This window comes from Clytia hemisphaerica, unplaced genomic scaffold, assembly GCF_902728285.1.
Source record: "Clytia hemisphaerica strain Z4C2 unplaced genomic scaffold, Clytia hemisphaerica genome assembly, whole genome shotgun sequence".
NCBI classification, from domain to species: domain Eukaryota; kingdom Metazoa; phylum Cnidaria; class Hydrozoa; order Leptothecata; family Clytiidae; genus Clytia; species Clytia hemisphaerica.
Window position 1 is genome coordinate 646,571 of NW_027104472.1, and position 26,563 is coordinate 673,133.

A 26,563-nucleotide genomic window follows, 5' to 3' on the forward strand; every position below is an offset into this window, starting at 1 on the left:
AATGGTTATGATATTTGAAAAGAGCGATAAATTTCCATTCCGGAAAGTATAGGTTTCAAAGGGTTAGGATGAAGTGCGCAATCAAAACAAACATTTGAAAAACGTTCAAATTCAAGATGGAGGCGGTGAAATGACTGTTATGAAAGTTAGAGGTAAGGATTTGAGATTTCTTCAAGTATTTTGGCAGTTTTAGTGCAGAATTTTTTTATCCTTCAACACATCAATGTCTTCTACTGCTGTTCTGTAAGTTTTTTATTTGTTTTTCACTAAAATAGCTTTTGAAAAAATAGATTTTCATTGGCCCATATTTTGCACTTTTTTTCGGTGTCGTAAAATGTAGTGTTGAACCTTTTGAAACTTTGACTGAGATAAAATGCAGTATAGGAGTTATGTTATGGCTCAGAAGAAAGCAGATAAATTTTCCTTTTCAAAGATATATAACTTTTTAGCTGAAGTTGTTTTGTTTAAAAGTTATACCGGTTTGCGTAAAAGGTGAATTTTTATGAAAAACCACTGCGCGCTGTAGGGTCAAACACAGCGGTCGACAGCGGAGTCAAAGGGTTAAGCAAAATACCTTGGTAAGTAAAGATAAACTAAACAAAATAGAAGATGAGAAACTAGGCTCAAAATATATACCGAAATATCTAACTTAAAAAAAAAAAGAACCACTAGATCCTCTTAGCAAGTAACCCTATTGAGTTTTTTGAGAAATTTTAGCTTCCCTCAGAATAAATTTAGGGGCTGAGACTATGCCATTGCTAAAATTTAGCGAAATCCTTTAAGCAAAAAAGAAATTCGTTTAATTTTGTGACCAAATGGTATTGAAACTATTACAGAACAAAATGTTTCGAATTCTGAAAATGTATTGTTTTCTACCAAAAAAATAGAGACATATTTACAAATTTGTTGGTTGTTTTGAAATTGATATTTACAATTTAATCGTTTAATTATTTCATAAATATGAAAGATCCCGTAAATTAACAATGATGATTGTCAATGGTGTTTATTAGGCCAGCGTTTATTAAGCAAGTGAATGGTACGGGTATGTGCCACCCTTAAGGGTGTCTTTTTGGAACCTGACAGTCCTTGTAGCGTTAGTCCTTACTAGTCCCGCTAAGGGTCCGAGGGTCGTAACCGACCACCCCCGTCATGCTATAAATGTAGTACGCCCGGGTTATTAGGTAAAACCATCTACACGTGCGCAAAGTTAACAATTCAAAAGTTCGGTCAACAACCAAATGAGAATATTGCCGTTGACAATTAATATTTCCGAATAATTCAAGAGACGAACCAAGCTGGCCACCTAAAAGAACTTCGTAAGAAGTCTTTTGAGGATTATGCGACAGTTTGGTTTTTGTCTATGTGGCTGTACCGCAGTAGATGTTAATTTTGCGACTTTGGCGGGTTCGATTGTTAAGCGCACTTTTAGATTGTTAGCCGTAAATACGGTATTATCAAGTCTAGCGAAACGAAGACTGTAGGAAAACTTGAGTTTTCTTCAAACAAAATCAAAATGTTCGATCGGTCGAAGCTCCAATTTCTCAAGGGCCCATCAGAGTATTGGAATTATTCATCGCCTTTTGTAAAGACAGGTGAGGTATCATAAGGAGATTAACTTTCGAAACACAAAATAATTTTAGACCTCAAAATTAAGTCTCAAAATGGACCAAAACCGCGTTAATTTGGGATTTTCAACTCCATTTTCACATATTCTTTTAAACTCTGAAACGCGAAACTTTCCATCAATTTCTGAACTGGTTCTTTCATTCCTTCTCAATTATTGTATTCTTTTGCTTTTTGAATGTTTTCCAATAGTTTGGATCTTTTAACAAAGAGGCTTGAAACGAAGTGATCGGCTGTTGAGTCTTCCTTTTGACGGTTCTTCATCACTGAAAAAAATATAGAAAAATTAAGAAATTGATTTCATTTTTTAACCGTGGTAAAGATATTACAGTGAAGTCTCTATAATTCGAACGCCTACAACGTCTCCTTAACCCGAACGAGTTTTCTGGTCCCTTCAGTTAATAATGCCTCATAAACCTTACTCCATAACTTGAAATTTCCTTAACTCGAACAGAATTGCGTTCCCTATGCGTGTTCGAGTTGTAAAGACTCAAGTGTACCTTTCGGTTGCAGGATGAGATGGAGTTTTTATAAGATACTTTAATAATTAGTCATTTGAAGTAACAGAGATGACGCGTTCTTTAGAAAAAGTAACAAAATTGTTTTATTACTGGTTAACGACCAACCAAATCAAATAAGAGCTTGTAAAAATTCCATCTCGTTCCTTTTGTTGAAGAAAATTCTAAGTTTCAAAATCAATCTCAAATCTTCGGTGGGCATTTAACAGCACAAAAGAAGCATTAGACCGATTTGATTGAAACGTCGTTCGAAAAATGTCATGTAAAGCTAATACATTTGACAGTGCCTGAACTAAGGTGAGCCGTTTGCCATGAATTTGTGAACACCTAGCTTCCTTATTTAACGTGAACAAATTGTAAAAAAAAACGATATCTATCGACTGTATGTATACAAGTTTTATCTAAAGTCATGACCAGCTGATAACGTAAGATAAAGTAAAAGAAAAGAAAGTTTTTTTTAAGTTTTCTCGAATGATGTACTTACCAGCTACAGATTTGCTTTCAATAGTTGGAATGGTCAAACACATATCAATCTGTGGAACGGTTGCAAAACCTCCTTGAACTGTATCGTAAGTGAGGCCAGGTACAAATTGAAGATCGTAATAAGATTCACCGCCAATGTCATCGTCCGTAATACGGTCATGGTCATATACGGAAAAGACTAACGTTGCACCATTTTTCAAACAATCAGGTGGTGGAATTGAACTAAAAGAAATGTAGATGAGAGAGATGGAAGTGAGTTAAATTTATAACTATAAGCTATTTGTAGTGTTAAAATAAGATTATTGAAATTAATTTCACTTTTTATTTAAATTTAAAGACCAGTGGAGACCAGTCAATATCACAAGATAAAAAATATCACAATACATAAATGCGAAGGTTTGAAACATTTCAGCACGTCAAAAAGGATATAGGAAAACATTAGAACCAATTGGTCATCTCAGCTATTAAGTCGAATGTAATGTTTTCTACTCAAAAGAAAGGTTTTAGCCCCATTAAAATTCGAATTAGAGAATCATTTATACTTACAATTGGAAGCTTTCATCAAATAATGGGTACAAGGTTTCTTTTTGGAATTTTGTTTTTTGAGGCTTGACTTGTGGAAATAAGTGTTGTGGTTGAACCGACAGTTTGATGTAAGGGTCAGATTTGCCTAAAAACGAAATCAAAACAAAAATTCTTAAGAAAATTATTGTCAAGAACAAAAAGTAATGTAGGAGCCCCCCCCCCCAAGCAGTTTGCGTGATGACATGATAGTGACTTGTAGCGTGATTACGTGATTTGGAATTGTTTTTTCGTGATTGCGTGATGAGAGGTCAAAACAAGATTGCGATTTGAAAAACTTTTGATCCGTGATGTGAGATTTGGGCTCTTTCAAAGGGATGTGTGATTAGCAATTTTTTAATGATTTTCGTGATCGTGATTGAAGACAAAAAATTGCGTGATATCGTGATCAGAGTTACCGCTGGGGGGGGGCTCATGTAGAGAAGGTATATAAAAAGGTATTGAAGAGATTTTTACTATCATACACCACAAAAAGGGAAAGAAGTCTAATAGAAGTCACTGAATGCTCAAAATGAAAATATGAAGTCAAAATACGCAGCTAAGTTTTCCCAAAAAAAGAAAAAGTAAAACTTAAAAATGAACTTGAAAATTTCGTATAATATTAAAGATCTTTGTAGATAGAGAAGAAATTTCATAGCAGTCACGTTTAACCGTAGCATCAGGGGGGGGGCACGCAGTTACTAAAAGAAAGTATGACACTTAATTGACTTCCAATAGTTTCCAATTTCAAAAGTAATCACATGAACTTCAAAAACCAAATTTGAGACAAACGAATATCAAACGTCAAACGTAGAATATCAAACCAACTACAACTTAATACAAAGTTGTATAGGAGTGGTGTCTTTTATATCTCCACCCAAAAATGGGGGTGGTACCTGAATTCTGAAAACAGTTACTACCACTACTGCAAAGGGTGGTGGTCCTAAAAATAAGTGCTGAAAAGGCACTTACTACACATCATGTCTTGTAGTAACGGCGTGCCCCCCTGGTAGCACACTAAGACCTTGCATCATTTTGTGTCATATACAAAAGTAAAGCTATAGGATAGAATCATAGAATGATGTCCTTATAGAAGTGATGGTTACCTGAGCTATCGAGCGGAAGAATATTTGCTGCATTTAATACTAGAAAAGAAATGAGAAATTATTTTCAAATGTTGAAAGACGTGATTACAATGAACCCAATGATTGGGTGGTCGTAAATACAATTCTTTCTTAAAAACATATTTTTCGATGTTTTGTCGGTGCAGAAGATGGACTGCGAAAACATCGAAAAATGTCAAGAGAAAACTTTTGCAGCTCAAAAAATTGCAGGCTTCTCAATAGAGACATGTGAGTTAAATTCTTACCATAGACATTCAATTTCTTTGTTAAATTATCAAAGAAAACTTTGAAAGCAATCTTTCCCAAACTGGAATCAGCGGCTTTCTAAATCATTAAAAGAGATGCGTAGAAACAATAGTTGCCAATAAGATGTTGAAAATAATCTATAGTCCAATCAATAATTAAGTCCTTACCGAGGTTAAGTTTATCTTATCGGGGAAACTTTATCGGGGAAACTTTGTCGGGGAAAAGTGACGAAATTTTGGCCAAGTGACGAATATTTTTCCCCGACGAAAATTTTCACCGGCCTTAATGCGTTTACCGGTACCAGGATAATCACGACGACGGACGAAAATTGTAATACGCTAGTGGATATACGGAAATTGATTGGTTGAAAATCACTAGCCTGTTAAATTTTCGTCCGTCGTCGTGATTATACCGATTTACTTAACCTCACTATTAGAAAAGGGAAGGTTGACAATAGTGTTCTCAAAAAATATTACCTTTTCAAAGATCACTCAAAGATTATTAAGGGTCTGATCTTAACTGATCTTCCCGACTACTAATGTGAAAATTTTCAACGAACCTGTTGTTCACATTGGTCAACAAAGTAGTTTTCGATCAGTTCTTCTGTGGACGAGCTATTCAACTGTAAACAATACGTCAGTTCCTAAGGAAAAAAATATCAAAAATGTTTGTCTTAATCTTATCGTAAGGGATAAATAGCAGCGTAGAGGGTCAGCTTCAATATTAAATTGGAGTCTCTTCAACTCGAACCTCTATATCTCAAATGTCTCCTTAACTCGAACAAGTTTTCTTGTCCCTTCAGCTAACAATTCCTTATAAACCTTACTCTATAACTCGAATTTCCTTAACTCAAACAGATTTGTTTTCCCGTGTGTTTTCGGAAACTCCACTGTATGGATAATACTTGGGGAAAAAACCTCTTTCAAACAACATGTTACAATTGTTAAAGGATTTATAAACAGTCGAGCCTCCATAATTCGAACAGATACGGGAAACATAAATTCTGTTCGAGTTAAGGAAAATTCGATTTAAAGAGTAAGGTTTATAAGGTAAACTAATGGGACCACAAAACTTGTTCGAGTTAAAGAGAAATTCGAGTTGTAGAAGTTCGAGTTAAAAAGACTGTATAGTTAAACTCGTTGATAACGAGAAGCCAGTCAGCCCAAATCAAGTGTAATAATGTGTTTGTTGAACAACCATTAAAAGAGTGCTCAATACTCTTCGTAGAGCAAATTCAATAAAGTTATATTTCAAAAATCACCATGTAAAAAATACATTACTTAAAGTTTCATGCTACACACGCAATCATCAGTTTACCGAACCAAGTGTAAATATAAATACGAGTGGAACAGAAGAATAATGATTACCTGATGCAGAGCTCCTTGTAAGGCTTCCACAGATAATCCATTCCCATCTCCGTGGAAGAAATCGAACACAATCTAGGGTAAAAATGGGAGAATTATTTTTTGTAGTAAATAATGTCCAGTTATATATTAAAGCACTGACGATGATTTCTTCCGGTCAACAATAATTATTATAAGTGACAAATAACTTAAAAACATGATAGGTGATATATTAACTCATTCAGTGCCATCACTTCAGAACATCAAATGCGTGTACCCAACCCAACTAAGAGAAAAATGCCAATCTCAACTTTTACTCGGGCGGGTCAAAAACAGGGCGGTATGGGTTGCGATGCTCCTAGGTCTAAACCTACCAGTACAGGACCGAAAAATTGAGCCATCTCATATACGCCAGTTAACACCGATGAAAAAGTGATTTTACCTGTAGAAGTTCTTGAAGCTTTTTGTAATGCCTTTGTAATAGCTAAAATGGAAAATGATGAAAATAAAGACCCATAGGGGTTATCCCTTTCAATATCAACAAGTCTTAAAGCATTCACTTTTAAAAACAAAAATTTTGACATGATATTGAATTTGAAAAAAAAGGACCAATACGAAATCCTAGTGCATAAAGAGTAATATAAAACGCTGTGATGGTCAAAATAATAAGAACAGCTAAGAACATTTTTAGGCTTAAAAATCAGAGTTAAGTTAATAACATTCAAAGGCTTCAAAAATGTTGTCAAACAGTATTTGACATTGCTCAATAATTTCTTGAGTATACCTTTGTTCCTCAATTTAATTTATTGAATTTGGAATAAAAAATTACCTTTTTCTTTGTGAGGTCCGTCATACACTCAAGCACTGCTTTCCACATGTGGTCTAATATCCTAAATAGAATGATGAAAAAGGTTAATATTTCGTTATAAACGAGATGAGATAAAGCTTATTCTCCTTTTGAGAATTGGTGTTTTTAGAAATGTCTTTTCAGGATACTCATAGCGTAACATTTCCCAAAGTACCACTCTAAATAATTCGGGCGTTTGCCACTAGTTTTATTGTCTAAATTCAAAAATATTGGCAAACACCCGGTCTTTTTTGGGTCATTCCATATAAAACACTAGATCATGAATATCATGAATAATGGATCAAAATTTTTGACAGAAGTCTATAAAGTCAGATCGGTGTCAAAATCAAAACGTCGGGCCTTAATGTCAAACCGTCAGATCGTCGGGCCGTAATTACAAACTGTCAGATCGTCGGGTCGAACCGTCGGGTCGTAATGTCAAAAGGTCAGGTCGTCGGGTCGAACCGTCGGGTCGTAATATCAAAGGGTCGGGTCGTAATATCAAAAGGTCGGGTCGTAATGTCAAAAGGTCAGGTCGTAATATCAAAGGGTCAAAAGGTCAGGTCGTAATATCGAACGGTCGGATCGAAGCGTCGAGCCAGACCGCCGGTTTAAACAGCCGGGATCCAATGCCGGTTTATCGGGATTATAACATCTTTCTGTAAAATATAATTTTTTAAGGCCCGATGTACATCATAGCTTTTTTATTTTTCTGACGTTTTTACAATAAATCTAGCCTGGAGTCCACTTAGTGGACTCAGTGCCCCAAAGGGCTAGAGTAGAATCTCTCAGGCAAGAAAAAGTGAAGCCACTTATTTCCCATCCAGAACGCGCTGCAATCATGACGACGGATTGTATTTAGTGGTTCCTTTATTTTTAAGGATTGAATTTTTCGAAATCTACAATCATGGACAAAACATTTGAGACAAAGGGGATTTCCCTGTGAAATAAACACCATAAATGAATTTTTTTAAGCGCGTTAAACCACAGTTTTAACTCTGTGAGTTTTCACACGAGATTTAAGACTTACGACCTTAGGATCTCAGGATTTAAGAGCCATTTTTTTTAAGAGTCTTCAGGGTGTGATACCTCATCCTCTTGGATTTTGATGAAATTTTGACCAAATGATCCATCACACAAGAAAATAAGACCCTGAAAATTTCACCTTGATATCTCAAGTAGTTTTGAAGATACAGCGTCTCAAAGATAGACTACTAAGCGAAAATTGACCCCTAAAAATCATGGACTCTGGTGGGGAGCAGATTTTGAAAGCCAATGAATTTTTATTCAAGTACATTAGAAAGCTGATTTACAGTGGATTTCAAGAACTTTTTGTAGGGAATCAGAAAAAATCAAATTGAGTCTCCAAAATTTTCCTCAAAAATCTCTAGCACCTCCTGTAGAGGGCTTCAAACTTTGTTTAATCTGGGTTTGGAAGCACTTTTAACTGTCTGCTGATGGTCCTTGAGACTTTTTTGAAGCAAACTTTTGACCTGGAGTGGTTTACTGGTGGGTTTTGGCCACAAAAATAACATTTTCAGGATTTCTATTTTTGCGTAACTGTCAAAAATGGCCGAAAAAATTGCTATTTCGGCTGATCTGGAGCAAAATTCAAGATGGCGTATCTTTTTTAACCTTCTACAAATTTTTTTGAAACTTTCAGTAATGCTTCCTTAGTAGGTCTAGTTTATAACCTCAAAAAATCTCAGTGGGGCCTGGAAGTCTCTTAAAGATATGATCAATTGAAAATTTGCTTAACTTCGTTGTTTTTTCCCTCCTAAAATGCTAAATCAGGCCCACTTAAGGGCTCTAAAGGTGAATTTTTGTCAAAATATTGGTTGATCTTCTCTAGCCAACTAATCATTGGCATTAAGGGAACAACTGTAAAAAAATTCAGGTCATTTACATTAACAGATGACATTTTATGACTGTTTCTTTATTTTTAAGTATAGAATATGTAAAAAAATGGGACTGATATCTGGCCTTTCCTACCGTTCCAGGGCCTATATTTTCAGGAAAAGCCTCAACCTTTCACAGTTTGGTAAATATTATTCCTAAAAATAAGCAGGTTACTTCAACTAAATGGGTTTAACAGTACTTAATTCCTATTCAAAAACTTTTTAGACTCATTCAGAAATCCTACTTTGACAATAATTTGCGCTTTACCGCAAAATTTCTATGTCCAAGTGTCGTGATTAACTTTAGACTGCCCAATATTTCTTGTCCAGAAGATTTAAACATCATTGTTTGCATTATCTCATAAAATATCACCCTAGTAATGTTGCTTAGTTATTTAAGAATCAACAAGTAAGGCTGTCAGTGTACACAAATATAGAGATATTGGACAGTCTAAAGTTAATCACGACACTTGGACTTAGAAATTTTGCGGTAAAGCGCTAATTATTGTCAAAGTAGGATTTCTGAATGAGTCTACAAAGTTTTTGAATAGGAATTAAGTACTGTTAAACCCATTTAGTTGAAGTAACCTGCTTATATTTAAGAATAATATTCACCAAACTGTGAAAGGTTGAGGCTTTTCCTGAAAATAAAGGCCCTGGAATGGTAGGAAAGGCCAGATGTCAGTCTCATTTTTTTACATATTCTATACTTAAAAATAAAGAAACAGTCATAAATGTCATCTGTTAATGGAAATGACCTGAATTTTTTTACAGTTGTTCCCTTATGCCAATGATTAGTTGGCTAGAGAAGATCAACCAATATTTTTGACAAAAATTCACCTTTAGAGCCCTTAAGTGGGCCTGATTTAGCATTTTAGGAGGGAAAAAACAACGAAGTTAAGCAAATTTTCAATTGATCATATCTTTAAGAGACTTCCAGGCCCCACTCCCCCCACTGAGATTTTTTGAGGTTATAAACTAGACCTACTAAGGAAGCATTACTGAAAGTTTCAAAAAAATTTGTAGAAGGTTAAAAAAGATACGCCATCTTGAATTTTGCTCCAGATCAGCCGAAATAGCAATTTTTTTCGGCCATTTTTGACGGTTTACGCAAAAATAGGAAATCCTGAAAATGTTATTTTTGTGGCCAAAACCCACCAGTAAACCACTCCAGGTCAAAAGTTTGCTTCAAAAAAGTCTCCAAGGACCATCAGCAGACAGCTAAAAGTGCTTCCAAACCAAGATTACACAAAGTTTGAAGCCCTCTACAGGAGGGTGCTAGAGATTTTCGGGGAAAATTTTGGAGACTCAATTTGATTTTTTCTGATTCCCTACAAAAAGTTCTTGAAATCCACTGTAAATCAGCTTTCTAATGTACTTGAATAAAAATTCATTGGCTTTCAAAATCTGCTCCCCACCAGAGTTCATGATTTTTAGGGGTCAATTTCCGCTTAGTAGCCTATCTTTGAGACTCTGTATCTTCAAAACTACTTGAGATATCAAGGTGAAATTTTCATGGTCTTATTTTCTTGTGTGATGGATCATTTGGTCAAAATTTCATTAAAATCTAAGAGGGTGAGGTATCACACTTTCTTTATTCTGAAGATTTTTAAAAAAAATGGCTCTTAAAAGCTCAAATTTGCTCCAAGAAGGCTTGGAATATAGCCTAGAAGCCACCAAACCCCTCTAAACTCGAAATAATCAATGAAAGAATGTGGAAGTGCTAAAACGTTAAAATACACTAATATCTCAATATGTTTCGACCATGATTGTAGCGATAGACTTTACTTTTAATCCGGCGTTCTGGATGGGAAATAAAGTGGATTCATTTCCCATCCAGGAGTTTCGAGTCTAGCCCTTCGGGTTTGGAAGTTCATGACTGTAACCATGTTCTTACAGTTGTTAGCAAAAGGTTCTTAAAATATAACAATAGCGTTCAGTTTGAGGTCGTTGTTGTTATTTTCTGCCCGCCCAGTTTGATTATTAGCCCGAGAGTGTCATTTGGGCCCGATGCAAAGCGGAGGGCGCAAATGGCACTAGAGGGCTAATAATCGAACTGCAAGGGCAGAATTAATGACAACAACGAGCGAAAGCTTAACGCTGTTACTATTATTATCCATATCGGAAATTCAAACAACGTTTTTTTCTAGTGTCAGCCAAGTCTTTTCGCTTCAATGCAATGACTTCAACAAGTTTTGAGTACCCTTGCGAGCGCCACAAATGACCAAAAAGTTTTTTCTGACGTCGGTTTAGTCTCACCGTTTCAATGCAACGACTTCAATAAAGTTCCAAGCGGGCCGCAAATGACGTTATCGCCCTATAACCAGGGCGGTTAATGATATTTCAGCCCTCTGAAGCACGACGCCTTTAGTTTTCTCAGCGTGGGTATGACTATTTGAGTAATAGAACCTTTCAATACTGCCCGCCGTTCGAATCTTTAATGGCTTACTTAATGACCGCTATATGGATAATAATAATAATTACCGTTCAAAGACTTGAGATAGAAGTGAGGATGACAAGGTGGTCAAATTATTTTCAATATACTCCAAAAGATCATCACAAGATTCATCGACCGTCTTTTGATTGTTGGTGATAATTTTAAGAATGTAATCTTTCAGACTTTCCTTCATCTAGGTGAAAAGGAGAGGATTACAGTGAAATATCGCTAATTCGAACTCCTATTATTGGGGCCCCCAGAGGCGTGAATGCGTGAATGGGCTTTTTCACTTGCGTGAATGCGTAAAAATTCAAAGAAAATGACGAGAATGCGTGAAGTTGGAAAAAAATTGCGTGATTGCGTGAATCGAAGGTCCGCTGGGGGTCTCTATTATTCGAATCTTTCGAAAGTTCGAACTAAATCTCGTAAGATATTTTCAATCATTCGAATCTCTCTCTGATTCGAACAATAGGCTCCCAGAATATCTGCTTAATAATATAGGGCTTATTTAGACTACATATTTATTGGCGAACAATGTTCGAATAACAGGTGCTTTATTAGATAAAGGAATTTTCTTTCTGTAGAAAATCCCCCTATATTATTGGAATACTAAAAATTTAGCTGGTAAAAAATTGTGAACACCTTTTCAATATATTGCGGGCACCTTTAAAGTTTGTTGTGAGCACTTTAAAAATATATTGCTGGGGCTCGCCAATATATTGTTTGACAATGTAATGTATGTAGCGTATGTAGCCATTTTAGTAGTCATCATAGAAAATGAAAACATACCCTTTTCCCAACATGTAGTATAATCTGATCCAATTTATTTCTCATGTCTTCTTTAGCACAATTCAATATATTATGGAGGGTTTGTGATGATCTTTCTACGTCTTTCTCACGTTCAGTAAGTCGCATTGCATCCAAGTATTGATCGAATTGAGCAGCTTTGGGAACGTAATCAAGGAATTGCAAAACATGTGCTGTATTGTTCATCATGATACACAGCTGTAGAAAAAAAAGATACTGTATAGAAAACTGATCTCCAACTAATTGACTGGATTGGACTTTCTGTAGGCCAATTCACAATCGCAAAGCGTAATGGGTAATCAGGACCACTGTGCGCTAATGACGATATACTATTGGTCCAAAGTTTTGAAAAAATTTTAAGATTATGGCGACTAGACAACAGAAAGCCGTTATGGAGGCACACTCAGTCCTGATAACCCATGATCCATTTCGACTGTCAAATTGCCTATAACAGCAGAAGCGTGTTTAACTGTTGAGCTGGCTAGTTCGCCATTTTGTTTTCTATTCTGTTTTCGAATGTTTTGAACATTCGAAATTCTAAGGTCAAATAGCGGTCTAGTCGACTTTTAAATTGGGAACACTTCCACAGAAATTCTGTAAGTATTAAACCTATCTAGTACTCCTTCTACAACTTAGTTAGAAGCATTTAAACTTGGGGTCCACTCGAAAAAATTCAGTTCGTCGCAAATATCTGCTAACAAAAATTAAAGCCAAACATATGCCTGGAATTAAAATCTATTGTTCTTTTTTGCAACAGAGATTTAAGATTTGTTTTTTGCGAAGAACAAGTTTGCGACGAAATCTTTTCCATTGTAGACCCAGATTTAGGGGGACAACCCACGAAGGATTAATCCTTTCTTTTAACTTCTCTCCATTCGGCTTGGGCGTTTATTCGAAAGGGGCGCTTAAAAAAAAGGGGCGCTTATTCGAAGTTATACGGTATTTGACTTTAGAAGATCGACTGTATGCCAAAATAACAAAATAAAAAGAGAAGCCACAAAGTTAATAGTCTAACTAGGGCTAGATGGAAAATTACCACATCTTACCTCGTCTGTGACATCAAATTGACCGACGTCATCATAGAATCCTTTGTCTTTTAATTGGTTGAACACTAAATGACCATAATCCATTGCGCATTTACCAACAATCTGAAAAAGGTTGTTAGAGACAATGTTAGAGACAAAACAATACAAAGAGGTTACCATAAATCCATCCATTAATTACGATCTTATCCTTCTATACTCTGTACCAGAGTATATCTCACGTTAATCGCTTCGTAGAAGGGATGGAATTTTGAAATTAGCCGTAGATATCGGGTCTGTGTACAGACAAATGCTTCTATGGTTCCACTCTGTTTCAAAGCGAAATCAATCCATTCTATTGGTTAAAGATATTCTATTTTATATTGGATGGAGGAACAAAACAGGAATTTCCAGTATGTTTGGGCCTAAATCGTTTTCAAGGTATCTTTATTTTTTATATGATTCAGAAAGGAATCGCTCGCCTCTAATGCTTACAAAGCAAAATTAACAAAATAATTTCCCTCCTGTGCTCGCGGGGCATGGGAGAGAGAAAAAGCTATCATTTATTTTAGTTTATAAGATGTTGAACGGTGAAAAAGAATGAATTATATTTTGATTTTTCCCGATATCTTTCGGACTCAGTCCGTTCTCAAGGGAATGACCAAAATTTTAGTTTATAAGAGATATAAATGATGTAGAAATTTTTTTGCAGAGTCTCCCGAACGTGTAGAATGCTTCAGGAGGATCAAACTCCCACCAAACGCAGTGACGGCGTCGAGCCTTCAAATTTGCTTTGAGTTTTCATGTCAATAACCAATATATAATGGTTTAATTTTGTTTATGAGCGTTGTTCTTTAACATAGAAATTTGCTCAGTTTGATCAAGGTGACTGAAGCTGGAATCTGGTATATCGAGCAAAACATAAATAGCTGATAAATAGAAACGATGATATGGTATTCTTGATTGGATTGGTCCAGATTCCGATTGGTTGCCACAAGCCAGTTATCACTGTGATAGCTTTTCTGACACCTCTAGCTTAAAACTCCTAAAGACTAAAGAATCGACAGGTCATGCTTTCACAGTTTTTATTCATACTAAAAATCGCAGATTTCGAGGAACGAACATTCTGTTGGTCACAATGGTACAGGTTTAGCATCCAACCAGGATTTTTAAAGGAAACTCAAAGGAAATACTACTAAATGCCTTTCTGTAAAGCTAGGTGAATTACTTCCACAGTAAAATTTGGAATGGGAACTTACCCCGACGACTTGTGCCAGAAAAGTGAATGCACCAAGTGGATCAGGCCATTCCAATGTGTTATTGAAAATACAAATCTGAAATTAAAAGAAGGTGTTGTATTACAGTACAGAAACATCATAATCATTAGAACCCAGTCGTTTTCACTTTCGTTTTCGAGCAAAGAGCAACGCAGTTTAGAATGTTTAAGCTGAGCAACCAGCAGGTTAATTATTCGAACGCTGAAAAATGGAAAAACTTATCCACAAAATCAATCCATCTTTCTTTTTAAAGTCTCCAGGTTGTCCCAAAGTTTTCTTGACAGACAGACACACGCACATTAAACGTTATGAACACTTAAGGAAATTCCCCATATTGAATAAAATTCTGGTTAATTCTAACTTTTCGAATTGCAAAGAGAATTATATAGAGTATTTTACGAGAATTTCCCCTTGACAAAAACTGAGAATTATTTTAATGAAAATGAAAATACACGTCCTGAAATTCTAAATGCTTTCTGCTTGGACTTTTCGCAATTCAATGTTGATAGTAGTTTTGAAAAATTTTTTAAAATAAATCGAAGCGCCGCAGGCGAAAAAAAAATTACATTGCACTTATAGAAGGCGCTAAAAACGTGTCAAAGGGCGCCAAATCGTCCAACCTAACATCAAAAAAGATTTTGGCGCCCCCTTGAAAAGCTTTTTTGGCACCCCTCTCAGGTCTTTCTGGGTGGTGCACTGCACACCCTGCACCCGCTGCCAGGCCGCCACTGCTTATCATCGTGTTATTACAACGATGTAAAAGTTTGACACTTTTCAGTTTATTAATAGTCCAATCTTGTGGGTCTTGGGTATAATCATCGATGTTAACAGCTATGGAGTCGAAAGTACCAGCCAATTTGATAAGTAGAACATTTCTTAATCTGATACTTCCCATGTATGGGGTCTTTTCGCTGACTTTATCATACCAGACTTGATAGTCAAAGAGATATATTTTCTATTCTTAATAACCATCAAAAGACCTCTGGATATGATATTCAAAACTCTGACTGAAATCAACTAACTGGCTTCAAGTTACTCTTAGGTTCCAAATAAACGGCCCCCCGCTTGTTAATTTTCGAAATTTTTCGTAAATTTTCCAACCCCCCCGGACCTTATTAGGACCCCCCCGTTTATTAATCTCTAAGAATATTTTCAGCTGTCAAAGAGAAGGCCCCTTATTTTGCTCTAAATAGCCTGATTTTAGCCTATTTTTACCTTATTATCGGGTTTCAGAAGTACAATTGCCAACTTCCCCCGTTTATTTTGAACCTAAGAGTACTCGTTTGCAACTTTTGTACACTATTTCCAATTAGTTTTTCTCCGTTTCTAGTTAGGGGTGGGGGGGGGGGGGGGGGGTACTTTGACAAAACGTGTGACGGGTTTGTGCGGACCATAAGACCAAAATCACGAAAATCAAAAATCTGAAGAGTAGTGCTACTGCCTACGATATCAAGTCAAAGAGGGTATAGCTTATTATTTTCTGGCACACCCGGTATACAGTACATTTATTTTCAACATAAAAACCTAATTCTATTGGAATCTTGCCATCCTTACCTATCATACAATGAAAAAAAAAAAAGGGGTTTTTAATAACACCAAATTTTTCATTTAAAATGACTAGTAATATTATGGTATGCAATAAACTATATAAAAGTAACTGCAAAAAAAGCAACGAGAATGACAGATAAGACAGGAATTATAAAATATATAACAATATTGGAAATTAGTAAAACCTTTACATAGTATAGCGTGATTCTATTACATAAGAGCACAGGATTATTCTTCTCTTTTTGGTTATTCAAAGTAGGTACCATGCTCTTCAGAAAGCTCCAAAGGTTTTAACATCCAGACGAGGTCGCAAAAATTAATTTGTGATAGAATTCTACAAAACCGTAAAACGCTTCACGCTTTTTTTATAAGAATATACTATATCGGGATGAAATTGGCAAAGAAATTAGGAATATGCTAAGAATAACACCATCGTGTAACTTAGCAACTGAATCTAAGAATGTCGATTTTTAGAGCATTTTTTAACTGTAAATTGTCTCTTATCTTCCAGTCTTCACCAAAATGCCATATCTTTGCTCGAGGAATGTTTTACATGCTAGCTTTAGTCTGTGTTAGATCCTAACCTTAGAATACCGTAAGAATATTTCAGGCTGAGCTTCCCCAAAAAGTTAAGAAAATCCATCATTCTTATGATAAAAAAAAATTTGTAAAATGTATCCAAAGTTTAGAAAGTCAAATCATAGCACATAGGATTGCGATCCAATCAATCTACAATCTACTTTTTAATCACTAAGATTAGGAAGGCATAATAATGATAAACAAAACTTCCAAAACCTTCGAGGTTACCACCGCTTACCCAATTAAGACCATCAAAAGTCATATCTCTTATATGAGTGTTATCAGTACGATGTAAAAGTTTAACACATTTTATTTTATCGGAATTCCATGCTGGATCTTTGATTTCCCTTTGATGTAGAATAATTTTAGAATTAGAAGTACTTGTCGTCTTGATAAGCAAAACATTTCCTGATTTTATGTTTCGCCCAAAAATACTTTTACTTGCAAGCTCAATAATCCACTTTTTATAATCTTCACAAAATACATAATTCTCTAAAACCATTGAAAGGCCACTTGATAAAACATCTTCAATAAACATTTGACTAAAATCAATTGATTGTTTGTCTCGATGAACGGGGTGATAAACTGGTGCAGGGGTTGTCACTTTCTTTTGTACTTGGTTATCATTCTGCATCCTCTTGATTGCTTCCTTAAGATCATTGAGTTGACCTTCCATCTTTTTCTTCGCCTGGAGTACTTCCTCCTTTTCACGTTTGGCAGTTTGGTACAAATTTTCAAATTTGGTTTTCTCTGTTTCTAGTTGTTTGCTCCTTTCGTTGACGCGCTCAATTTCTGTGTGGGATTTCTTTTGTTGCATTTTTACGACTTTTAATTCGTCTCTGGCCGATGTTTCATTGGCTTTCAATTTGGTGTTTTCTTGTTGAAGTTGGTGATTTCGGTTGTTTAATCCGTCTAAATCACGTTGCAAAGCCTTCACAGCTTTGTTGTCTTCGACAAGTTTATCTTTTTCCTTCTCCACAATTTTCAACTCATCTTCAATTTTTTGCTTCTCATTTAAAAGTGTTTTCAGATCAATACCAAACTGCTTCTCAGCTTTTAAAAGAGCATTTTCAGATTTTAAACCTTCAAAATCAAAATCTTTCTTCAAAACTTCAAAATCTTTTTTCAATTTTTCATTTTCAATTCCCAGTTTTTCAAATTGCATTCGTTCAAGTTCCCTTTCCTTTTTCATTTTCTCAAGTTTTCCTTTCAAGTTTTTCACTTCATCCTGTAGCAGATGTGCTCTAACATTCACTTGTGGTTCATTTTCAGCAACAACTTGGTGATTATTGTCTTCTCGAGAGCCGTGAGCATTGTGCTCGTCCACTACCCTCCGTTCACCATGTGCATTGTGTTCTCTTATATCGTCATGTGCATTCTTGATGACAACTTTTTGTGGATCACTTCTACCGTTCATATCGTCGTTTAAACTTTTTATGAGATATATACTTTTTCTGTTGATTTAAAGATTCTGTCCATCTATATACTAAAAGTCTAATTCGTATTGAGCTGTGGGGGGGCCATTATGGATTTTTTTCCAAGTTTCTTTTTGAATCGAGCTCCGAGCGGGAAAACAGTACAGTGTTCTTTTTTCGAGGCGGGGTACGTTTCTTTTGAGACACGTCACCGGAAAACATGCCTACGGTTCCTTGCCGATCGGGAAACGTCGCCCGGTTCGGAAGCGTATCTCCGTTTTCGAAATTCTACTTTACTGGTAATTTTCGTATAAGTAAATAGAACCAGATAGAAGCAAGAAGCTCTTTGGTTTTTTAATATTGATTGATTGATCTGGTCTCTCTGCTCTGGTCACTGGTGCCATCGTTTGTACATGGATAGGGAATGGTCTAATGGTGATGGTATCCTGTTTCTTAAATAGAGAACATTTTGTTATGGATTTGTATAGTTGTTCTTCAGAAATTATTATGGGGCTTATCGCAACCAACCATCTTAACAAAATAAACAAAGACCAAAGACCGACCAATGGAAACATTTACTTTAGCCCTCTTGAAAATTGAGAGTGGTATATTTTTGCTGCATGGTAATACATCCAAGTAATTTGGTAGTCTTTGTAGGCAGCAATCACAAATATGTTCGTTTCAACAACCGACCGACCGACACCGACACCGACCGACTCACTTTTTAGATCGACCGACCTCCTCACTTTGTAGACCAACCGACCGCCTCACTTTGTAGACCGACCGACCGCCTCACTTTGTAGACCGACCGACTGCCTCACTTTGTAGACGACCGACCGACTCACTTTTTAGACGACCGACCGACTCACATTTTAGACGACCGACGACTCACTTTTTAGACAACCGACCGACTCACTTTTTAGACTGATCGACCGACTCACTTTTTAGACTGATCGACCGACTCACTTTTTAGACCGATCGACCGACTCACTTTTTAGACCGATCAACCGACTCACTTTTTAGACTTATCGACCGACTCACTTTTTAGACCGATCGACGACTCAGTGATTGCCGCCTTATACGTTTCTCTTCGATACTCTACTTTGGTTGCGGGCTGTGCTGCGCAAGAAGAAGCAGCAGCAAAGAATATTTGATACGTACAATAGTGTAGATACATTATCATGTTGAAACGTATGGTTGAATATCATTGACAATGACTATATATTAGACTTTTTCCTTATCACAATGTTGTTGTTTAACCAAGAACTCTAGAACAATGAAAGCAAAATTAAAAATACACTTTCACTTTATTTTCCATCATTTTTATTATGTTGTAAATAGTAAAAGGTTATAGTTATTGACACTATCATATGATAAAATGAATCATTCTAATTTCATTCAGATTTAAACACATTAAATTTATCACTAAACCTCATTATAAAAATATTGACATTATCCTATCTTCCATTTCTTTGGGTTCTTTAATATTGAGCGGCTGATATTTTCATTTTAAACTGTACCAGTTTTTTGTCCTCACTAAATTCATGTTTTCTGTCTAAATGATTTTGGCCTTAGCTTCTTGCTTTTAAAGTGTTCAGTTATTAATCATTATATGTCTATATAAAAAGTAAAATGGTTAATCGGAGGGGAAAAATTGGAAAAATAAACTTTTTCTTATCTGACACATTTTTGTTCCTTGTGTTTTGTTTATATCGGGAATCCGCCATTTTTCTTTAAATCCGTTCACATAGCAACGTGATAGACCGTATATTTTATAGCCCGGGCTTTTTTACGGAAGATAGCTAAGAAACTCAACAAGGCGATATCTCGAGATTGGAAAGGAGTTAAGAGATGGTTGAACCCTCATTGGATCGGGAATTTAATAGAGAATAAGTTGGGAAAGGTAAGAGTGGGTATAAAGAGACTTTCGAAAATAAATATATTCGGGCATCTTTGGCCCGATGACGTCATCAGAACCTACAAAGTAGAATATCTAAAGTTTGAGAAAGATATAAGCAATGGTTGACCCCTCATATTGTATGTGTCGGAAATTATCAAGAGAATCTATTCGGTAAATGACAAATTGATTTCAGTCAAGCAAATCATTTATTACCCTTTCAATGACGTCATTTAGGGCCCAAATGACGTCACAAAACATTAAATTTGCGATTTTTCGAGTTTTGATTGGTCTTAACATAAGTGGCAATTTTTGTTATTTGAGATTAAATCAGTCAAAAGTTTCCCCCTTTACTATCCAAAGGGCTTTTGATGTGTTCAACAACACTCTACTCGGCGGGTGCAACTTTTTGTGGATCACTTCTACCGTTCATATCGTCGTTTAAACTTTTTATGAGATATATACTTTTTCTGTTGATTTAAAGATTCTGTCCATTTAGTTCTAAACTCCTTCTCTATCTTTGAGAGCACCAAGGATAGTCATTTATGTTTGTCTTATACAGAGCAGCCCTCATACTGCGAGTTTCAAAAAAACAACTAAAAGCTGTATATTTTGATCTACCCAACATCAAAAAAGCTGAATAGATAATTAAAGATTGACTAATTCACATTTTTTATAAGAACAAACTATATGAAACATTCGCGGACTCCAAACACCCAATTTCTTAAGAAAAAGGACAATTAAACACTTAAAAATGGAGAAAATAAGAACATATTACAATCTTTTTGAGGCTTTAAACTTCAAAACTTAAGAACATCCGACGGCTTCAAAAATTTTGGATGTTCTTACTAAAACCCTTATTCAATCCTCTGTTGAAGTATTAATTTGGCAACAACAACAACTTTGGTTGGCGTACAGAATCAGAGGTTTAAGTTTTAGTTTTTAAAGCCTTTATAAATGCTCGATTGACTTCTCTATATAGAAAATAGATGACTTATAACCTCAAGTTTTTGCTAAAAAGTGCGAAAGAGATCCTTTGAAAATCTCCGTACACACTACTATACCTCTCGGATCAGGGTTATTTAAAAATGATCTCCTTTTACCCAATTCCTTTCTATAAAGATCGTAGCCTAGCAGCCGCAGCATACCGTCTTAAAAGGGGTTTTAAAATGCTTTAGATACAATACACATTACCTCACACACACGTTTTTTTTAAAAGCGTCTTAATTTTTTTTTCGGATGTTATCAACTTTTTAAGTTTAACGCCTAAAAATGTTCTTAACATGTTCTTTATATTTTCATCATTTTATATGAGTATTTTTGGCCATTTTCTTAAGAGGTTGGAAAGCCTTAAAATGTTCTTAACTTGTTCTTAATATTTTGGCCATCAAAGCCTTAAGTTCTTATATAGCTTGTTCTTATGTAAAAAAAAACGTGTATAGTTTTTTTTTTCATTTAATGCATTAGTAGAGGTTTTTGATTAGTCGTCTTAATTATCTTGGATGAGCTGGAAATTATAAAGATACTTCATTAATTGGTCATTTTCAAGTAATAGTGATGACGCGTTCTTTGAAAAAGTAAGAAAAAGAGTAAACGACCAACCAAATCAAAGAAGAGCTTGAAAAAACTCCAACTTGTCCCAATCATCTTACCCTTTGATATATAAATGCTTTATTTACTATAAAGATAAAAAAAAATTGCTGATTTTTTAAAGCACAAAGCAAGTTAGTCTAAAAATATGATACCATAATTACTCAAACTATTCAGCAGTCAATTTGTTTTTTCTCAAAGCTTGTAGTAAAGAAAGACTTCGTGTGGGGAGGATATAGACCATCAGATTTTTCTATCTACAGAAAAAATATTTCATAAAAAGTTGATGACGATGAGCGGTAGAAGTGATCCACAAAAAGTTGTCATCAAGAATGCACATGACGATATAAGAGAACACAATGCACATGGCGAACGGAGGGTAGTGGACGAGCACAATGCTCATGGCTTTCGAGAAGACAATAATCACCAAGTTGTTGCTGAAAATGAACCACAAGTGAATGTTTGAGCACATGTGCAGTATGAAGTGAAAAACTTGAAAGGAGAACTTGAAAAAATGAAAAAGCAAAGAGAACTTGAAAGAATGCAATTTGAAGAGGAAAGAGCAACTTTTGGAAGGTTGAAAAAGGAAAACGAACAATTCAAAAAAGATTTGGAGAGAAAATTGTGGAGATTGAAAAAGGAAAACTTGTCGAAGACAACAAAGCTGTGAAGGCTTTGCAACATGATTTAGACGGATTAAACAACCGAAATCACCTACTTCAACAAAAAATCGTGGAGATTGAAAAAAATAAACTTGTCGAAGAAAACAAAGTTGTGAAGGCTTTGCAACATGATTTAGACGGATTAAACAACCGAAACCACCTACTTCAACAAAAAATCGTGGAGGTTGAAAAAGAAAAACTTGTCGAAGAAAACAAAGCTGTGAAAACTTTGCAACGTGATTTAGACGGATTAAACAACCGAAATCAACAACTTCAACAAGAAAACACCAAATTGGAAGCCAATGAAGCTACGGCCAGAGATGAACTGAAAGTGTTAAAAATGCAACAAAAGAAATTTCAGACAGAAATTGAGAGCGTCAACGAAAGGAGCAAACTACTAGAAATAGTGAAAGATAAATTTGAAGATTTTTAACAAATTGCCAAACGTGAAAAGGAGGAATTACTCCAGGCGAATGAAAGGGCGGAAAATCACCTGAAGGAATTATACAAATGGCTGCAGCATAATACAATGAGACAACCTAAACCAGTTTATTGCAACTTTGGTCGAGACATAGAGTACTTCCGATAACATCAAATGTGTTAAACTTTTACATCGTACTAATAACACTTATATAAGAGATATGGCTTTTACAGGTCTTAATTGGGAAAGCTGTGGTAACTTCGAAGGTTTTGGAACTAAATATATTCTTTGGTACAACTTCCTGGTCTTAGTGATTAAAAACTAAATTGTAGATTGATTGGAACGCAATCCTATGCTATGATTTGACTTTCTAAACTTTGGATACATTTTACACGTTTTTTTTTATCATAAGAATGATGGATATTCTTAACTTTTTGGAAAAACTTATCCTGAAATATTCTTACGGTATTCTTAGGTTAGGATCTAACACAGACTAGAAATGTCTAGCATGTAAATTATTCCTCGAGCAAAGATATGGCATTTTGGTGAAGATTGGAAGATGAGTGACAATTTACAGTTAAAAAATGCTCTAAAAATCGGCATTCTAAGATTCAGTTGCTAAATTCCATGATGGTGCTATTCTTAGCATACTCCTAATTTCTTGGCCAATTTCGTTTTGAACATTCTGATAAAGTTTATTTTTATAAAAAAGCGTGAAGCATTTTACGGTTTTGTAGAATTCCATCACAAATTAAATTTTGCGACCTTGCCTGGATGTTCACCTTTAGAGCTTTCTGAAGAGCATGGTACTTACTTTGAATAGCCAGAAAGAGAATAATAATCATGTGCTCTTTTGAAATACAATCACACTATATTATGTAAAGGTATTACTAATTTCGAATATTGTAATATATATTTTATAATTCCTGTCTTATCTGTCATTCTTGTCGCTTTTTTGCAGTCACTTTATAGTTTATCGCATATTTGTTTTATTTTCTTTTTTTAGTAATGAGTTATATATTTCAACTGTCTATATCCTACTTTATTATTTGATTAATCCGCTTTTAAAATATCTCTCTGACAAAACCCATTCTAGAAGTTGCACACATAAAAACAAGTGATACTTTTATGGACCTACCTGGTTATCAAACTAATCAATGAACATTGAAACAATGAAACACATAAGACATAACTGGTCAAAATACAAAAAAATAAAGAAAAATGAAAGCATATCTATTGGGAGAAACTATGAACACTATTGAAAAAGAAACAAGAGCCGCAAAGATGCGGATAAATATTTCCTTTACAAATGATAAAATAATTATTGATGTCCTCAAAAGATTTCAAAGTGCTTTATCTCAGATAACATTAAGCAACACAAGTCCCCAAGAATTTCAAAATTCGTTTATGTAATTGCTAGTATTTGCAGGATTTTCGTAAGATGACGAAGGTTCAAACCTACGGATTACGGAGTATATCCAAGCTGAACTCGACTGAGAATAACAATACAGTAACCAAATTGGCTAGACAACCTTTAATTTTCATTACTCTCGGGTACCTAATAGCCGCCCCCCCGCTTATTAATTTTTGGGAAAATGTTTTTGAAAGTTCCCTTTTTTGTCCCAATTCTGCTGTATTAGCCTCCTTTTAAAAAATTTGCCACCCAGGACATTTTTATTTCAAAATGTTTTGAGATTTTTTCCAACCCCCCCGCTTATTCCAATCCCCCCGGCTATTAGGTACCCGAGGAGGTGAGAGTAGGTGGACTTTAGTTGGATATTAGTATTATACTAGCCGTCACCCGGCGTCGCACCCGCTGAGTAGAGTGTTGTGTTATTGAACACATCAAAAGGCCTTGGGATAGGCCGAAAAAGTTTTTTCAGATGGAATTTAATTTGGGGGTTAACTTGAAAAATTATATTTGGCGGGAATTTAATTTTGCGGATGAAGGACATTTTTGTCCGAAAAACGCTATTAAAAAAGGAAAACCTGTTTTAAAGCCACACATTTGGGGGAATAAATAGAACAATTTAAATTTGGCGGGAATTTATTTTGGCGGATGATGGAATAAATTAAATTTGGCGGGAACTTAATTTGGCGGATTTCGACCAAATCCGCCAAATCCACAAAATTAAGTTCCCGCCAAAATTTCTTCCTTTAAGGTAGCCAAAAAGGGGAAATATCTGAAATGAAAAAGAATGACAAAAAGGAAAAAAAAGTTGTCATGCCAGGCCAGGAAATCACTTGAAAAAATTGTCAATTGACACTAAAGTTTTCTTCATTTTTTAAATGCATATGTGGAAATAAATGTCAAGTTTTAGGGCACATTGAAGAAAATATATATTCATAACAAATGTTTTCCATCTTTTAAATGCACATGTAAGAAATCTCCAAATTTATAAAGTTTTCCATGTTTTCAACGCGCATTGAAGAAAATAAATTCATAACAAAAGTTTTCCATCGTTTAATTGCACATGTAAGAAATCTCCAAATTTATAACAAAACTTTCAACCTTTTGCCTTTAAACGCATGTGGAAAACAATCTACAAATTCACAACCAAAGTTTTCCACGTTTTAAATGCACGGGGGAGAAAATCTCCAAATTCACAACAAAAGTTTCCACGTTTAAAACGCACGTGGAAAAAAATCTCCAAGAACCAAAGTTTTCCACATTATAAATGCATGGGGAAGAAAATCTCCAAGTACCAAGTTCAAGACAATGATTCCAATTGTTTAATTCCATATTCAATACAATCAAAATTTTAAGAGTTAACATTCTTCATATTGACCAAGGTGTTCCGGTTATATATATCAGCTTAAAAAGTTTGAAATTACAGTTCTGTGAACCGCAACAGAATTTTCCCCACTAAGAGAGTTTTCACTAACTGTCACAAACCAGTTAATTCATTATTTTAGATAAAAACACCAAGGGAAATTCAATCATTAACCAGTCAATTTTGCTCCATGTTTAAATTTTTAGCTCAAAGCTAGCTAAATCATAGTTCATCACCAACCATCGCCATCTGACCATTGCGCATTGGGTGGTGCATACCATAAAAGTGAGTTCAAACTTTTTTTCCAGGTATAACATGGTCAGATTTATCCACAATCACTTTAGGAGGTAAATATACAGGCAAAATTTGAAGTTAGCTTGTTTGTGAAAGTTGACAAAATGTCCTGTTTTTCCAAGACCATCAAGATAAGAGATTGTATCTCTCACACCAAGAGTATGTAAACGAAACATCAAATCCAGACAATGGTACAAAAAACATGATCCAATTCAACTCATGAAAGCATAAAAACCAAAGAAAAATAGCGAAAGAGCAACATTTGTTGTCTCTTTTTTGCCTCCATCTTTGTTTTGACTGTTAAAAAGCAGTATGGTCCGATCAACAATACGCTTTTGGACCGGGCGACGTTTTCCGATCGGCAAGGAGAATAGACCACCGTACGCATATTTCCTACGACGTGTCTTGGAAAAATGACGTCTTCCGCCTCGAAAAAAGAACATCCTACTGTTTTTACCGCCGGAGCTTGATTTAAAAAGAGACTCATGTACAAACTCACGAAATTGACCAAAACCGAGCGTTAGACTTGGAGGAGAAGAAGAAGAAGAAGGAGAAGAAAAATTACCGTTTTAACAAATATTTCCTTCTGGAAAGGAAATATTTAATAAAGAAGCTATTAAATGCTTCTCTTTATAAAAACAATCCACTATCAGAAAAATGCACAGCTTAATAAATAAGGTTTCCAGAAAACTCAAACCATCGCGCTCTACCGTGACATTTTCTAATTTTAGAAAAAATAATAATAAAAATAACAATTTGGCTAAGAACATTGATCTATGCTTATAATAGATAGTGATTCTTATAGACAAAGATTCGTTTTTTTCAGCCAAAAAAATAATAAGTGTTTCTACGCTCTAAGGTGACATTTTCTTTGTTTAGAAAAAATAATAATCAAATAATAATTTGGCTAAGAACATTGATCTATGCTTATAAATAGTGATTCTTATAGATAAAGATTCGTTTTTCAGCCAAAAAAATAATAAGTGTTTCTAGAAAACTCAAACCATTGCCCTCTACTGTGACATTTTCATCTTAAAAAAAAACTAATAAAAATAATAATATGGCTAAGAACATTGATGTATGCTTATTAAAAGTGATTCTTATAGATAAACATGCGTTTTTTGAGCTAACAAATTTTTTTTGCAAAAATCTGCTTGAGCCATCTTTTACCTATGATGGTACCCTACTTTCATGCAA

General features: G+C 35.1%; 2 protein-coding genes across 2 annotated transcripts in view; both read right to left on the minus strand.

Annotated features, from left to right (window-relative positions):
• Nucleotides 1-1,690: 1,690 nt before the first annotated feature.
• The window catches only part of LOC136821314 (protein unc-13 homolog D-like), a 65,538-nt gene continuing 40,665 nt past the window's right edge, over nucleotides 1,691-26,563 (minus strand). Inside the window, exons 24-36 of the mRNA XM_067077547.1 lie at nucleotides 14,169-14,243; nucleotides 12,934-13,035; nucleotides 11,870-12,085; nucleotides 11,128-11,273; nucleotides 6,728-6,788; nucleotides 6,341-6,382; nucleotides 5,923-5,994; nucleotides 5,115-5,198; nucleotides 4,555-4,633; nucleotides 4,292-4,330; nucleotides 3,171-3,294; nucleotides 2,626-2,846; nucleotides 1,691-1,889 (exon numbers count right to left, since the gene is read on the minus strand). Coding sequence (XP_066933648.1) covers nucleotides 1,774-1,889; nucleotides 2,626-2,846; nucleotides 3,171-3,294; nucleotides 4,292-4,330; nucleotides 4,555-4,633; nucleotides 5,115-5,198; nucleotides 5,923-5,994; nucleotides 6,341-6,382; nucleotides 6,728-6,788; nucleotides 11,128-11,273; nucleotides 11,870-12,085; nucleotides 12,934-13,035; nucleotides 14,169-14,243 — 1,377 coding nt within the window. The 3' untranslated portion in view covers nucleotides 1,691-1,773. The remainder of the gene's footprint in view (nucleotides 1,890-2,625; nucleotides 2,847-3,170; nucleotides 3,295-4,291; nucleotides 4,331-4,554; nucleotides 4,634-5,114; nucleotides 5,199-5,922; nucleotides 5,995-6,340; nucleotides 6,383-6,727; nucleotides 6,789-11,127; nucleotides 11,274-11,869; nucleotides 12,086-12,933; nucleotides 13,036-14,168; nucleotides 14,244-26,563) is intronic.
• Nucleotides 16,471-17,789, minus strand: LOC136821351 (golgin subfamily A member 6-like protein 22). The gene has a single exon (XM_067077589.1). The coding sequence runs from the start codon at nucleotides 17,728-17,730 to the stop codon at nucleotides 16,471-16,473; it is 1,260 nt and encodes a 419-aa protein (XP_066933690.1). The 5' UTR covers nucleotides 17,731-17,789.

Coding starts and splice junctions, on each gene's coding strand:
- LOC136821351 (XM_067077589.1), bottom strand. CDS start 17,730: ATGAACGGTAGAAGTGATCCACAAAAAGTTGTCATCAAGAATGCACAT.